The sequence below is a fragment of the Pipistrellus hanaki genome (genome assembly GCF_964339955.1).
Source record: "Pipistrellus hanaki genome assembly, chromosome: 4".
Classification (NCBI taxonomy): domain Eukaryota; kingdom Metazoa; phylum Chordata; class Mammalia; order Chiroptera; family Vespertilionidae; genus Pipistrellus; species Pipistrellus hanaki.
In genome coordinates this window covers 96,183,601-96,195,997 of record NC_140506.1, presented here as the reverse complement: position 1 = coordinate 96,195,997, position 12,397 = coordinate 96,183,601, and the positions used below count along the sequence as shown (strand labels likewise).

Here is a 12,397-nt window from a genome sequence, read left to right as displayed (position 1 = left end):
GAGTGACCAGGTGTCCCTTCCTTGAGTTGAGGCTGAGCTGCACACAGGCTCGTGCGGGTCGAGAGGAGAGAAGAGTGAGGAGAAAAGGGAGGCAAGTGACCTCCAAGTCACGTGGGTGAAGGTGTGTGTGTGGGGTGGGGGCACACCCAAGGGATGGAGGAAAGAGGGAGAAAGCAGGAGTGTGACGAAACTGGGAAGTCACACACGGAAACGAGGAGGTCCCTGGAGAAGAGGAGAGACTGAACAACGCCGACAGGACAGAGGCGGAGAGATGGAGAGAGATGGAAAGACGGAGAGATGGAGAGAGATAGAAAGACGGAGAGATGGAGAGAGATAGAAAGACGGAGAGATGGAGAGAGATAGAAAGACGGAGAGATGGAGAGAGATGGGGAGACGAGGGAGTTGGAGGCGGCTGGCGGAGGCGGCGGCGAGCTGTGGCCGGCCTCAGGCGGGGCCCCCGGGCACCAGCTGGCCCAGGTCGGCTTCGGTGCGGCTCACCCAGTCGCGGAAGAGGCCGCACACGCGGAGCCCCAGCAGCTTGGCCGGGAAGGCGCCGGCGGCGGCGGCTGCTGCGGCGGCGGCGGCGGCGGGCTCGGGCCGGGGCTCGCGGGGCTCGGGCCGGGGCTCGCGGGGCTCGGCGCCCAGCGCGGCCAGCACGCCCTCCATGGCGGCGCCCAGCGCGCGGGCGCGGCGCGCGGCCTCCTCCAGGCGCCGCAGCAGGCGCGCGGCGCGCGGGTTCAGCTCGGCCTGCAGGCGGCGCACCGCGTCCAGCAGCGGCGGCAGCGCGGCCAGCGCCCCCGCGTCCAGCCGCAGGCGCTCGGGCAGCGGCAGCCCCGCGTGACCCGCGCCCGGCGCGCTCAGCCCCGCCACCGGCGGCCGCGGGGGCGAGAAGCCGGGCCGCCCGAAGGGGTCCCCCTGGAGCTGCACCTGCGGAGACAGGCCGTCAGTGCCGGGACCGCCGCCCGGGGCTCCCTCCCCGCCCGCCCAGGACAAGTCCCGTCTGTTTATGAGGACACAGAACTGCCAAAAAGTGACCTTCACACAGGCCTTTGTGTCCTCGTCTCTACCATGGAAATAACACTGTCAGCCTCATAAGATAGCTGCGAGCATGTCAGAAAGCCTGTCAGTCCCGGCCCGCCCCGGGAAAGGCACAGTAAACATCAGGGCAAGCATGTCAAACTCCAAGGCTGACCCGGGCCAGGAAACAAGGTTTACGTTTATGTGGCCAAAAAATCAAAAGCTTCCATTTTCAGACATGCTGAATACAAAGGGCTGAAATAAATGGGTCATCGTGAACATAAAATCATAGAACATTTTAATAAAAATTAATCTTTTTTCTTGAACATTAATTTACCAGACACGGAATGCCTGCACAAATTAATAAGCGTAACGCAAATAAACCTATTTTCCTTGTTCTCCAAAAGCGAAATATTTCCTGTTGCGCACACCAAACAAGTCAGTCCAAGACTAATGTGACAATTGGCTGCTAAAATATTGGCTGCTAATATTAGTGGAGCGAAATGGTGCACCTGCGTGTAAGGTATGTAAGGGAAATGAATGCAACACGATTGTAGTAATCAGTCATTAACAAACGTTGAAGTTTGTTATTAATAATTATGTATAACAGGATATTGTAAAGATTAAGTTACAAAATTTTTATTAAAATATTTCTTACATACTGTTACATTGGCTGGACCGCAAAAATATTTGTTGTGGGTGACCCGTGGGCCGCGAGTTTGACATGCTTGCAGTAGGGTGCAAATCCTGTCTCCATTTACTAACTGTTCAGTTTCTTACAAAACCATTTCCCTACTCTGAGCCTCAGTCTCATCTGTAGAATGGGGGGGGGGAGGGGCAAGATAGCACGGGAGCTAGTCTTTTTCACACACCCCACCCCCTCTCCCACCTGCCTGGCACACAGCAGGGCTTCATGAATAACTATCATATGAGTGAACAGAAAAAAGCTAAAGGTGATATGTAATTTGTAAAACTGCTATACAATCCCATTTATCCTTTGCTAACATCTTGCCTCTGGTTCAGGCATTGTGCTTGCTGCTTTAAGCACACTATTCCTAATTTTCCCAAAAATGGGTGTGATGTAATTATGATGATTTTGTAAATGAGGACTCTGGGGCTGAAGAGGTACAGCGCCTCGACCTGGGTCCTCCATCCAGGAAAGGGCAGAACGGGAATCGGAACGAAAGTTGGTAGGACGACAAAGCTGATTCTGTTCTCATCAACCTAATAATTGTTACTTCATTCTTTTCATGTTCTCATCCCTGCCCAAGGTTACAGTAAGATTGGCAGGCCACAGTCTGTCTGCTTCAAAACCACACCCTCCCTCCACTACACTATAGAAATTTGGGGAAATTTCTTCTGTCCTCAGGCAGGCGCTCTACCCAACCAACGATACTGGCAGACCTCCCTCCTTTGTAAAAGTCCCCCGGGGATGGAATTTTTGACCCAGACTGAAACCCCTTCTTGGCCTCTGCATAGCACAAGTAAGAGTTCACATCTCATCTTGTTCAACTGCCTCTTTTGACAGCTGGTGAGACCAAGGCCCATGGCAGTGAGGTGACAAACCCACACAGCCTGGAACCCAGCTTTCCTGACGCCCAGACCAGAGTTCTCTAATGCTCAGGACGCCTGTGTGAAGCACCAAGAAGGGAGCCTCCAAGCTCAGGTGGATGAAGGGGCATTTGGGGACAGACACGATCCTCCTCCCACTGCTGTGTGGCCGGGGGCAAGTCACTGATCCCTCTTGGAGCCCCAATGTCTGCAGCTGGGAAATGAGGTTGAGAAAACAGGTGCTCAGGTAACCCTATGATCTGTGTTTCCCTGATCCCTGGCTCCCCCACACCCATCCCCACTCACATATTCCTGGAAGAGCTGCTCAGCATATTTGGTGAGGAGGCGGGCAAGGCTGTGTGTCTGATGGATCTTGGCCTCCAAGAGGGGAAGGGGTGAGATTGAGGAGTCAGCCTGGGAGTCTTCTGGTGGGAAAAGGGGGGAGGAATGAGGGCAGCCCCAACTCCTGCTCCTGACCCTTTCTTCCCAAACCCAGAAGCTCAGCTCTGAACTCTCCAACGTTTAAGCCAGGGAGGCTCTGTCCCATTCCAACTGAGGGAAATGAGATACCAAACATTTTCCAAACGTTTTTTCTGCGAGAAATGTGTTCCCTGTTCTCAAATCACTGTTGAAATACTATTAAAGCTAAATTCAAACACTGCCTCCTCAGTGCGGCCTTGGATTCACTCCTCCCTTAAATTAACTCCTTTCTTCTTCTTAAGGCCATTTGTTCATACTTTCAAGGTAGTTCTTTTAATGGCGCTTTTATGTGTGTGAACTGGCCTCATCCTGGGAGCCATTTGAGGGTAGGGCTTACATACCTCGGTACCGCTGCTGTAATTGTTGGTGAAATTCAACATCACTGAAACACGGCACTTCACACCGGAATGCGCCTTTCAGCCCATTTTACAGACTGGGAGACTTAAATCCCCTTCCCTCCCTGATAGCCTTTTTACGCGAGGCCCTGGGCACCAGACAGCATCAATTGAATCAGCGGCCCCGTCTCCCTAAACACAAGCTGAAAGGTGGTGCCCGGGGAAGCACTACATTTCCCGAGATGCCCCGCGCACGCACCCAGGGCAGGCTGGGTAATGTAGTACTTGCTTCTCAACCCTGGCGCCCCGCCCCCGCCCCCACCCGCCTGAGGTTCCCACCGCCTATTCCTGTCGTTATCAGCCTGGACTTTCGTCGCTCGTAGTCATTCACTCTCTACTGTGGCCCAAAGACTTCCTCTGCTAACTCTGTCACTCCCCGGGCCCAGCTCGGATTCTCTGCCGGTTTTCAAAGAGGACCCAGGGTACAACCTCAGCCACGACCCCAGGCCTCCCCCAGGGGGGACTCGAACCGGTTATCTAATCCCTGAGCCCACGTCCCCGAAGGTACAACCCAGGCCTCCTCTCAACACCGGCGCCAGCACCTTCCCACGCTCACCCACAGCTCGCCCACAGCTCACCGCTGTTACCTGACACCGGCCCTGCTCCCCCTCTCCGGCCGCTCCCTCCCCGGCCCGAAGGTAGCGGGGACCCGGACCCCAGCTTCCAGCCCTTCAGACACGGCTCCCCTTGGGCACTCGACAGTCACACTCCAGCCCCTTACCCAGACTTCCCTCCCTCTGGCTCATGCTGGCCCCAGGCTGATCCCGGTTGCCTCCACGCCCCCCTTCCCAGAGGGGGAGAAGGGGGGAAAGGGCGGGGGCGGGCCCGGGCGCAGCCAATCAGGGCTCAAACCCCAAGAATTCCCCCCCTCTCCCGCCCCAGGCAAGATTCCTTGTCCGGGAGTCCCGGTCACCGCCTGCTGGGCCTAGTGGAGAAAGGGCCTGAGGGGGTGGCAGGTGGTCTGCAAGGTGGATTTGGGACCTCGACCCGGGGGAGGACTGGGGCCAGCGCCGGAGAAGCCCCGCATCACGCCAGGAGGAGGAGGCTCCGGCTCCGGCCTGGGACAACGTTTGGCGCCAGGCTGCTTTTCGGAGAAAACTGGGGTTGGTTGGAGGGTGGGGCTGGCAGGACAGGAATGCGCGGCACTCTCTCTTGTCTGGGAAGGAGGGGGAGAGGGGGCTCTAAGGCTTGGGCAACACCTGCCCAGACACACTGTCCACCTCCTTTCTTAGATACGTCATGTTCTCTGCTCCCGTTGCACCTACTACGTAGCAGAGGGACAGGTTCACCAGCTCAACTCACAACCAGGCTCACACACCTGCTCTGACCGCATATAGACTTTCATTCTCACACAGGAACACGCTTCAGAGACAGGTGTGTGTGTGTGTGTGTGTGTGTGTGTGTGTGTGTGTCTGTGTGTGTTACCCACATGTTAACTCCACTAACCTGGTGCAGACAAAGCCCAGTCTGTGCTGGGCGCTGGGACCGGAGGTGACCCAACTCGCTTCCTGGTTCCCGAGGAGCTCCCAGTCTGATGGGGGAACATAGAAACCGCAGGTAAAGTGACGAAGGGGCGGGGGGAGGGGGGGGGGGGCTGTGTCTGGGAGAATATCGCCAGAATAAAGGAAGAAAGGGATTACTGGCAGAGGGCACAGCAGGTATGATGAAACCCGATTGTTCACAGGGTCCACAGTCACATACTCATTTAAAATATATGTTTTTATTGATTTTTTAGAGAGAGAGGAAGAGAGCTAGAGATAGAAACATCAAGGAGAGAGTAAGAAACATCATTGATTGGTTGCCTCCTGCTGGCCCCCTCTGGGGATCAAGTTCGCAACCCAGGCTTGTGCCCTGACCAGGAATCTAACTGATGACCTCTTGATTCCTGGGTCAATGCACAACCACTGAGCCACATACTAATAACAGTGAATATTTATTGAGTATTTACAGCGTGCAAGGCACTGTTCTAAGAGTTATACACTTATTAATTTACCCTCGTTACAGTTGAATTAGAAACAAGTGACTTACCCAGGGTGACTGGACAACCAGAGCTGGGATTTTACCCCAGCAATTTGGTTCCCCAAATGCTGCTATCACCATCTTCCTATACCTTAACCTCTGTGGACCTAGTCTCACCAAAACAAACAGACCCAATAGCCACTCCTTGTGAAATACACACACAACACACATTTAGACATCATATGTGCTGGCAAACAGACTCAAATCAACCAAGACATGCTCCTTTTAAATAACATTTTACTTTATTTAAAGTACAAACATCCAGGATTTTTTACAGAGTAAATAGGCCCAGGGAACCAGCACCAGAGTAAGAAACAGGCTGGAACCGGTTTGGTTCAGTGGATAGAGTATCGACCTGCGGACTGAAAGGTCCCAGGTTCGATTCCGGTCAAGGGCATGTACCTTGATTGCGGGCACAACCCCAGTGGGGTGTGTGCAGGAGGCAGCTAATCGATGTTTCTCTCTCATCGATGTTTCTAACTCTCTATCCCTCTCTTTTCCTCTCTATAAAAAAATCAATAAAATATATTTAATAATAAAAAAAGAAACAGAACATGACCAATTCCCAGAGCCCCCTCCTAACCCCTCCCAGTCCCAAGGGTGCCCCCATTCTGATTCTCACACCCTAAGTTAGTTTCGTCACTTTGGAACTTCACACACATGGAGTCAGTTTGCCTTTCTTGAAGCTGGTTCCCCTTGTGGGTGTAATGGGACTTCCTTCTCCTGTGTCCAGGGTGTGGGTGGGCTACAGCTCCAATCCACTCTCCTCGGACGGGTTGTTTCCAGTCTGAGGCTATTATCACTAGTGCTGTGAGCATTCAGCACCCCTCGGGCCTCTCCTGGTCCTCATACCTAGCATTTCTGTTGGGTGCCAAGGGTGTGGGAGTGGAATTGCTGCACCAAAGGGGTTTCACTAGAAAACTGCGTTTTCCAAAGTGTCTCTACCAGTTTACACCCCCAGAGGCACGAGGGGTCCAGTTACCCTCCTCCCTCCCCTGCCCTCGGGGCCCCAGTCATTCTCATTTGGCCTTTCTGTTGTTGGGCAGGTCCGTGGCACTCAGTGAATAGGCTGCTGAATGAAAGGCTGAAGGGACAGTCGGACAGTGTACACTGGACAACCTGGCGAGGGTGGACACACACACACACACACACACACACACACACACACACGTGTGCGCGCGTGCGTGTCACAGGAGCGCTCACGCGGAGGACGCACCCAGGCTCAGCCCCTCCCGCTCCCGGGCCCACGTGCTCGGGACGCACCCTCGGCCACCGCGCGCACCCGCCTCGCAGCGGCCCCAACCTCCCTCCGGGCGGCGGCAGGGGGCGCTGCGCGGCCGGCAGGGGGCGGGCCGGGCCGGGGCGGGCTCGGCGGCAGGAAGCGGGCGGGGCCTGGCGGCGCGTTGGGCAGCGAGGGAGGGCGCGGCCAACTCCCGGGGGGACGGCGGGCCGAGGGAGCCGCGACCCGGCCTGGCGCCGAGCCTGAGCCCGCCGGACGGGAGGCGGCCCAGCCGCGGGCTCGGCCCCGGCCCCAGCCCCGCCAGCATGGCCGGCCGCACCGTGCGGGCCGAGACCCGGAGCCGGGCCAAGGATGACATCAAGAAGGTGATGGCGACCATCGAGAAGGTCCGGAGATGGTGAGCGCTGTCCGGGGCCAGGGGCCAGGGTCGGGACCGGCAGGGCCATGCCTCCCCCAAAGGCGTCTGCCCGCCCCTCACCAGCTGTGGCCCCGGTGTCAGGCGTGTCCCCCAGCTGCGCCCCGATCTACAGAGCTCTGGCCCCTCTGGCTGCCCCGGGGTCTACAAAGGTGCACCCAGCCGTGCCCTCCAGGGCAGGAGCCCCCGCCTATGCCCCGCCCCCGAGGCTTTGACACTCCTCCCTAAGTATGCCGATCCCAGGCCAGGCCCCAGCCTGGTGCCCATTCTACCCCCGGGGTCTGTGAGCCGTGGCCCCATACTCAGTCCCTACAGGCACCTCCATGTCTGCCCTGGCATCTGCAGGTTCTCCTTCTCCCTCTCACTATGCCCATTAGCAAAACTGCCCCTTCCCGTGCACCACCCACACCTCTGAGGTGTCCCCAGGTGTGTCTAGCTTCTGAGGGAGGCTCAGCTCAGGCCTCTCTGACCTGGTCCCCCCACTCTCCCGCAGGGAGAAGCGCTGGGTGACTGTGGGCGACACGTCCCTTCGTATCTTCAAGTGGGTGCCAGTGGTGGACCCCCAGGAGGAGGTGAGCAAGCTCCCCCACGCCAGACCCTACATCTGTGCAACCCTGGGCAAGCCCCCCCTCCCCCATCCTGGCCTCGGCCTCCAGCCCCCTGAGACACATGCTAATCATCATTGGCAGCTCCACCCTCCTCCTTTCTCCCCCTCCAGACCTCACCCAGTGTGCCCACCTCTGCCACCTCACGCAGGCCTTTTGCTTCTCTGCACCTCAGCTTACTTATTGGTAGGGTGGGGGCTTTGCAAGCAACTCTGATCCTTACCCCTCTGATCCCCAGGAGCGACGGAGGGCAGGTGGCGGGGCAGAGAGATCCCGAGGCCGGGAGCGTCGGGGTAGGGGTGCCAGCCCACGAGGGGGTGGCCCTCTCATCCTGCTTGATCTCAATGGTATGTGGGTATCGGTAGGGGGGCTGTGGGATTGAAGGAGGGGACTGGGACCTCAGGCCCAACCCTCTCCACGTTTGCTCTCACAGATGAGAACAGTAACCAGAGTTTCCACTCGGAAGGCTCCCTGCAGAAGGGCACGGAGCCCAGCCCGGGCGGCACTCCCCAGCCCAGCCGTCCTGCGTCGCCTTCCGGACCCCCGGAAGGGGTCCCGGAGGAAGCTCAGCCCCCTCGGCTAGGCCAGGAGCGAGGTAGGACCTGGTGCCGCCAGGAGCCTCCCTCTGAGCCTTGTCCTCTCCGAGGCTGGAGCCACCAGCTTGTCCCTGTCCCTGCTCCCCTCTTCCGGTGCCTCCTCCGAGGCCTTCCTGACTCCTGTGGAAGGCCCAGGCCTTTCTCTGGACTTCTGGTCTGTTGATAACTTACCACAGGGATTTTCATGTAAATTTAACCTTTATTACCTAAGTGTCTTTCTTTCCCTCTTCCACCTCATGTCGGCTGCCTGAGTGTTGGGTCCATATTGATCGTGTTTGCTACTGTATCTTCAGAACACCACGTGGCACATAGTAGGTGCTCAATAAGTATTTGTTAGTAAATAAATAACAGCGCTAATATTAAGAGTAATTAAGAGATGACAGCTAATACTTATTGAGCTCTTATTGTGTGACACTCTCCTAAGCTTTTTACGTGTTTTATTTTATCTCCTTTAATCCCTACTGCAATGCTTTGAGGATTATCATCACCATTTATAGGTGAGAAACTGATCGCCCAGCTCACCAGCCTGGAGCGTGAGTGCTCCTCAGCTTCTCTTTTCTACACATAATCAATCCCCTCTCTGGTCAGTCCCCCCTCCCAGCATCGCCTCGCTCCCTCTCCCTCCCCAGGCGCTGCGCTCATCCTCACCAAACTCCAGCCTCCTGTAGGTCTCCCTTCCTCCCGTCACCCCCACAGGGCCCACGGAGCGGCTTTTTCTAAAGCAGGAGTTTGAGGGGGTCCTTTTCCTGCTCACGGCCCTCACTGGCCTCTCTGGGCTCGTGTGAGCCCTCCCCTCGGGACCTCATCACCCCCTTTCCGGAACATCATGACATGGGCTATGGCTGTGTCTACATTGTACTCTGGACCTTTACTAATATAAAAACCATAACTGGCGTTTACTGAGCACTTAACTGTGTGCCCCACACTGTGCTAAGGACTTCCCCCGTATTATCTCACTTAATCCTCACGGCAGGTCCTATGGTAGCCACTGTAACGACTTACATTTTACAGGTGGGGAAACTGAGGTCCAGAGGAATTAGGTCACTAGCCCAAGGTTAGGATTTGAACGCCTGCAGTCCAACCCCAGAATCTGTGCTAAGTGTATGTTGCCTCTGCCTACAATGTGCTCCCCCTGCCCCTCTGCCTGGTCAAACTTACTCCCCCGTCAAGATCCCACCTACATGTTCTTCCCGGGCCTTTTCCTGGGTGCAGCCGGTGCTCGTCTCCCTCCTCAGTGCTCCCCCAGCTGGGCCGGATGTGCCTGGTGTTTGCCCCCCGGGTCTGCGCTGGGCACAGAGCGGCTCTCAGGGACTGTCACCTTGCCGTTCCAGATCCCGGGAGCATTCCTGCAGGCGGCACCGATGAGCCCCCAATGCTGACCAAGGAGGAGCCGGTCCCAGAGCTGCTGGAGGCCGAGGTGAGAGGCCAGGAGGCTGGACTCCCGGGCCTTGGAGGGAATGGGACCCTGGGGGCTGCACTCCAGAGGTCCGGGTGGGAAACGCAGACCTCAGGCCCAGCTGAAGGCTCCCGGGTGGATTCTTGGGACGGAAAGGAAGGGGTGTTTTAGAAACCAAGTCCTGACGGCTGGTGCAGGGCTGATCTGAGACCATTGAAAGCCTGAAAAGATCCTGGTGCTCCTGCAAGCATTATTTTTTAAAATCCTAAATGAGACAATTCGCTTAAGAAAGTCCCCCCCAAAGTTGACTTCCCACAGGGACTACCTTGATGTATTTCCCAGAAATACCAAATGTCAATTTCTCCTCAAAACAGTATTGCTCCCAGTGCCCCCTTACTCTGCGTGCCGGTCCCTGGCTCCGGGCCGGAGGGGAGGGGAGTGGGGTTTCGGAGGAGGCAGAGGCGAGGAGGTGCCCTCCTGGGTCTGGGAGCTCACGCCTGTCCCCTTCCTCTCCAGGCCCCCGAAGCTTTCCCTGTCTTTGAGCCAGTGCCACCTGTCCCCGAGGCAGCCCAGGGTGACACCGAGGACTCGGAGGGCGCCCCCCCACTCAAGCGCATCTGCCCCAATGCCCCCGACCCCTGAGAGCTGGTCTGTCTTTCCTGTTGCCCAGGGGCCCCTTGGATTTTTTACGAATAAAGACCTTTTTGTAACTCTGTGTCCTGTCATTCCCATCGGGCTGGGGAGGGTCTTGGGAGCCAGTTTTGTCTCATGCTCCGTTTCTCAGATAGCGTCACTCGAAGCTCTAAGAGGATCTTTCTATAGTCACACACATGAGTCAGGTATGGAAGGGGGGCTGGAGCCAGGACCCTGCCTCTCTAACACTCCCTCCACCCTGCCCTGCACCCCTGACCTTTGACCCTTCCTGACCTTCAGCAGAGGAGGAATCCAGGGACCTGGGCCCAGCAGTTACCAAAGCTCTGGGCACCAAGGCCCACGATGCCCATTCGTACACAGGAACAGGGACGCCAAGAGGAGCTTTGGGGCCTGGATGGCCCACCCCCTCTGCTGCCTCAGGAACCTCCTGCCTCTGCGCAGTCACACCTCCGCTGGAACCTGCCCACACTCTGGGATGAGTCTTATCTGTCCCGGCTCCATCACCACCTCCTCCAGAAAGCCTTCCCTGGCCCCAGGCATCGTCGATCCCCCTTCTTTTGGGCCCGCTCTGTGCTCCCTCCCCACTGTCTGTCTTTAGCAGGCCGTTTGGGAGGGTTGGCCTGCGTGTCTTCACTAGGTTGTGGGCTTCTGAGGGCAGAACTTGGTCCCCAGTTTTCTTAGCACCAAACTGGGCACAGAGCTGCCATAGCAACTGTTTGGTGAATGAATGAATGAATGAATGGGCTGAGGCTATCCAGGAAGGCTTCTCTGAGGTGGCGGCAAGTGAATTGAAGAGACATGAATTGAAGTCCGAAGCCCTGGTTCAAGTCCTGGCTCTGTTAGTAGCTGTGTGGCTCTGCACGGGCTATTTCTCTCCCCTTCATTTGTTCATCTGAGCAATGGGGCAATAACCAGACCTCATCTGCCCCGGTGGTTTATGGGAACCTTCAAACAATGGAAGGCACCTTCATTCATTCTGTGCCTGCTAAAGAGTTAGGGTCAGGTGTATTAGCCCTACTTTTATATTTTATTATTTTTTAAATCCTCTCCTGAAAATGTTTATTGATTTTAGAGGAAGGGAAAGAGAGACAAACATCGATGTGAAAGAGACACATTGGCCAGTTTTCTTCTACATGGGCCCTGACCAGGGATCGAGCTCCCAACCTAGGTATGTGCCCCGACTAGGAATCGAACTCCCAACCTCTCAGTGTACAGGACGATGCTCCAATCAACTGAGCCATCTGGCCAGGCCCAGCCCTATATTTATTTTTAGCAAAGGAGGAGACTGAGATTCAGAGAGGACCAAACTGGAACTTTAAAGAACTATTGAAACTGTGAGGGTGATTCACGACAGCAGCTGCAGCAGTAGCTGAGCCAGAGCTGGCCAGGGGGCCAGGTGTGTAGTGATGTGATATATTCATTTTCTGTTGCTGCTGTAACAAAATACCACAAACTTAGTGCTAGAAACAACACAAGTTTATTATCTTACTGCCTGGAGGTCAGAAGTCCAAAATAAGTTTGTTTTTTTTTTTTATAATATATATTTCATTGATTTTGTACAGAGAGGAAGGGAGAGAGACAGAGAGCCAGAAACATCGATGAGAGTCATTGATCAGCCGCCTCCTGCACACCCCCCACTGGGGATGCGCCCGAAACCAAGGCACATGCCCTTGACCGGAACCGAACCCGGGTCCCCCCAGTCCCCAAGCCGACGCTCCATCCATCGAGCCAAACCGGTTTCGGCCAAAATAAGTCTTAACGGGTTAGTCTGGGGTCCGCAGGGCTGGTTCCTGCCAGCCGCTCGAGGGGAGAACCAGTTCCCTGTCGTCGTCGACTTCTTCTTCCTCCTCTTCTTCTCCTTCTCCTTCTTCTTTTTCCTCTTCTCCCTCTCTCTCTCTCTCTCTCTCTCTCTCTCTCTCTCTCTCTCTCTCTCTCTCTCTCTCTCTCCTTCCATCAGCATGTCTCCTTTTTTCTCTCTCCTGCCTCCCTTTTCTAAGGACCCCTGTGATGACATTGGACCTGGATGATC

General features: G+C 56.0%; 2 protein-coding genes across 3 annotated transcripts; one reads left to right on the top strand and one right to left on the bottom strand.

Moving 5' to 3' along the window:
• Window positions 1-304: 304 nt before the first annotated feature.
• CTF1 (cardiotrophin 1) lies at window positions 305-4,242 on the bottom strand. Of its 2 annotated transcripts, none has more exons than XM_084883093.1 (3): window positions 4,165-4,242; window positions 2,875-2,993; window positions 305-927 (listed from the first exon to the last, which is right to left on the bottom strand). In XM_084883093.1, the coding sequence occupies exons 1-3, from the start codon at window positions 4,187-4,189 to the stop codon at window positions 445-447; spliced, it is 627 nt and encodes a 208-aa protein (XP_084739219.1). In that variant the 5' UTR covers window positions 4,190-4,242; the 3' UTR covers window positions 305-444. The 2 variants fall into 2 exon arrangements, with proteins under 2 accessions (XP_084739219.1, XP_084739220.1); XM_084883094.1 differs by having other exon boundaries at window positions 2,875-2,990; window positions 4,165-4,226.
• Window positions 4,243-6,835: 2,593 nt separating this feature from the next.
• Window positions 6,836-10,424, top strand: BCL7C (BAF chromatin remodeling complex subunit BCL7C). Its single transcript, XM_084883092.1, has 6 exons — window positions 6,836-7,099; window positions 7,611-7,689; window positions 7,961-8,069; window positions 8,156-8,317; window positions 9,650-9,735; window positions 10,231-10,424. The coding sequence occupies exons 1-6, from the start codon at window positions 7,008-7,010 to the stop codon at window positions 10,354-10,356; spliced, it is 654 nt and encodes a 217-aa protein (XP_084739218.1). The 5' UTR covers window positions 6,836-7,007; the 3' UTR covers window positions 10,357-10,424.
• The last annotated feature ends 1,973 nt before the right edge of the window (window positions 10,425-12,397 follow it).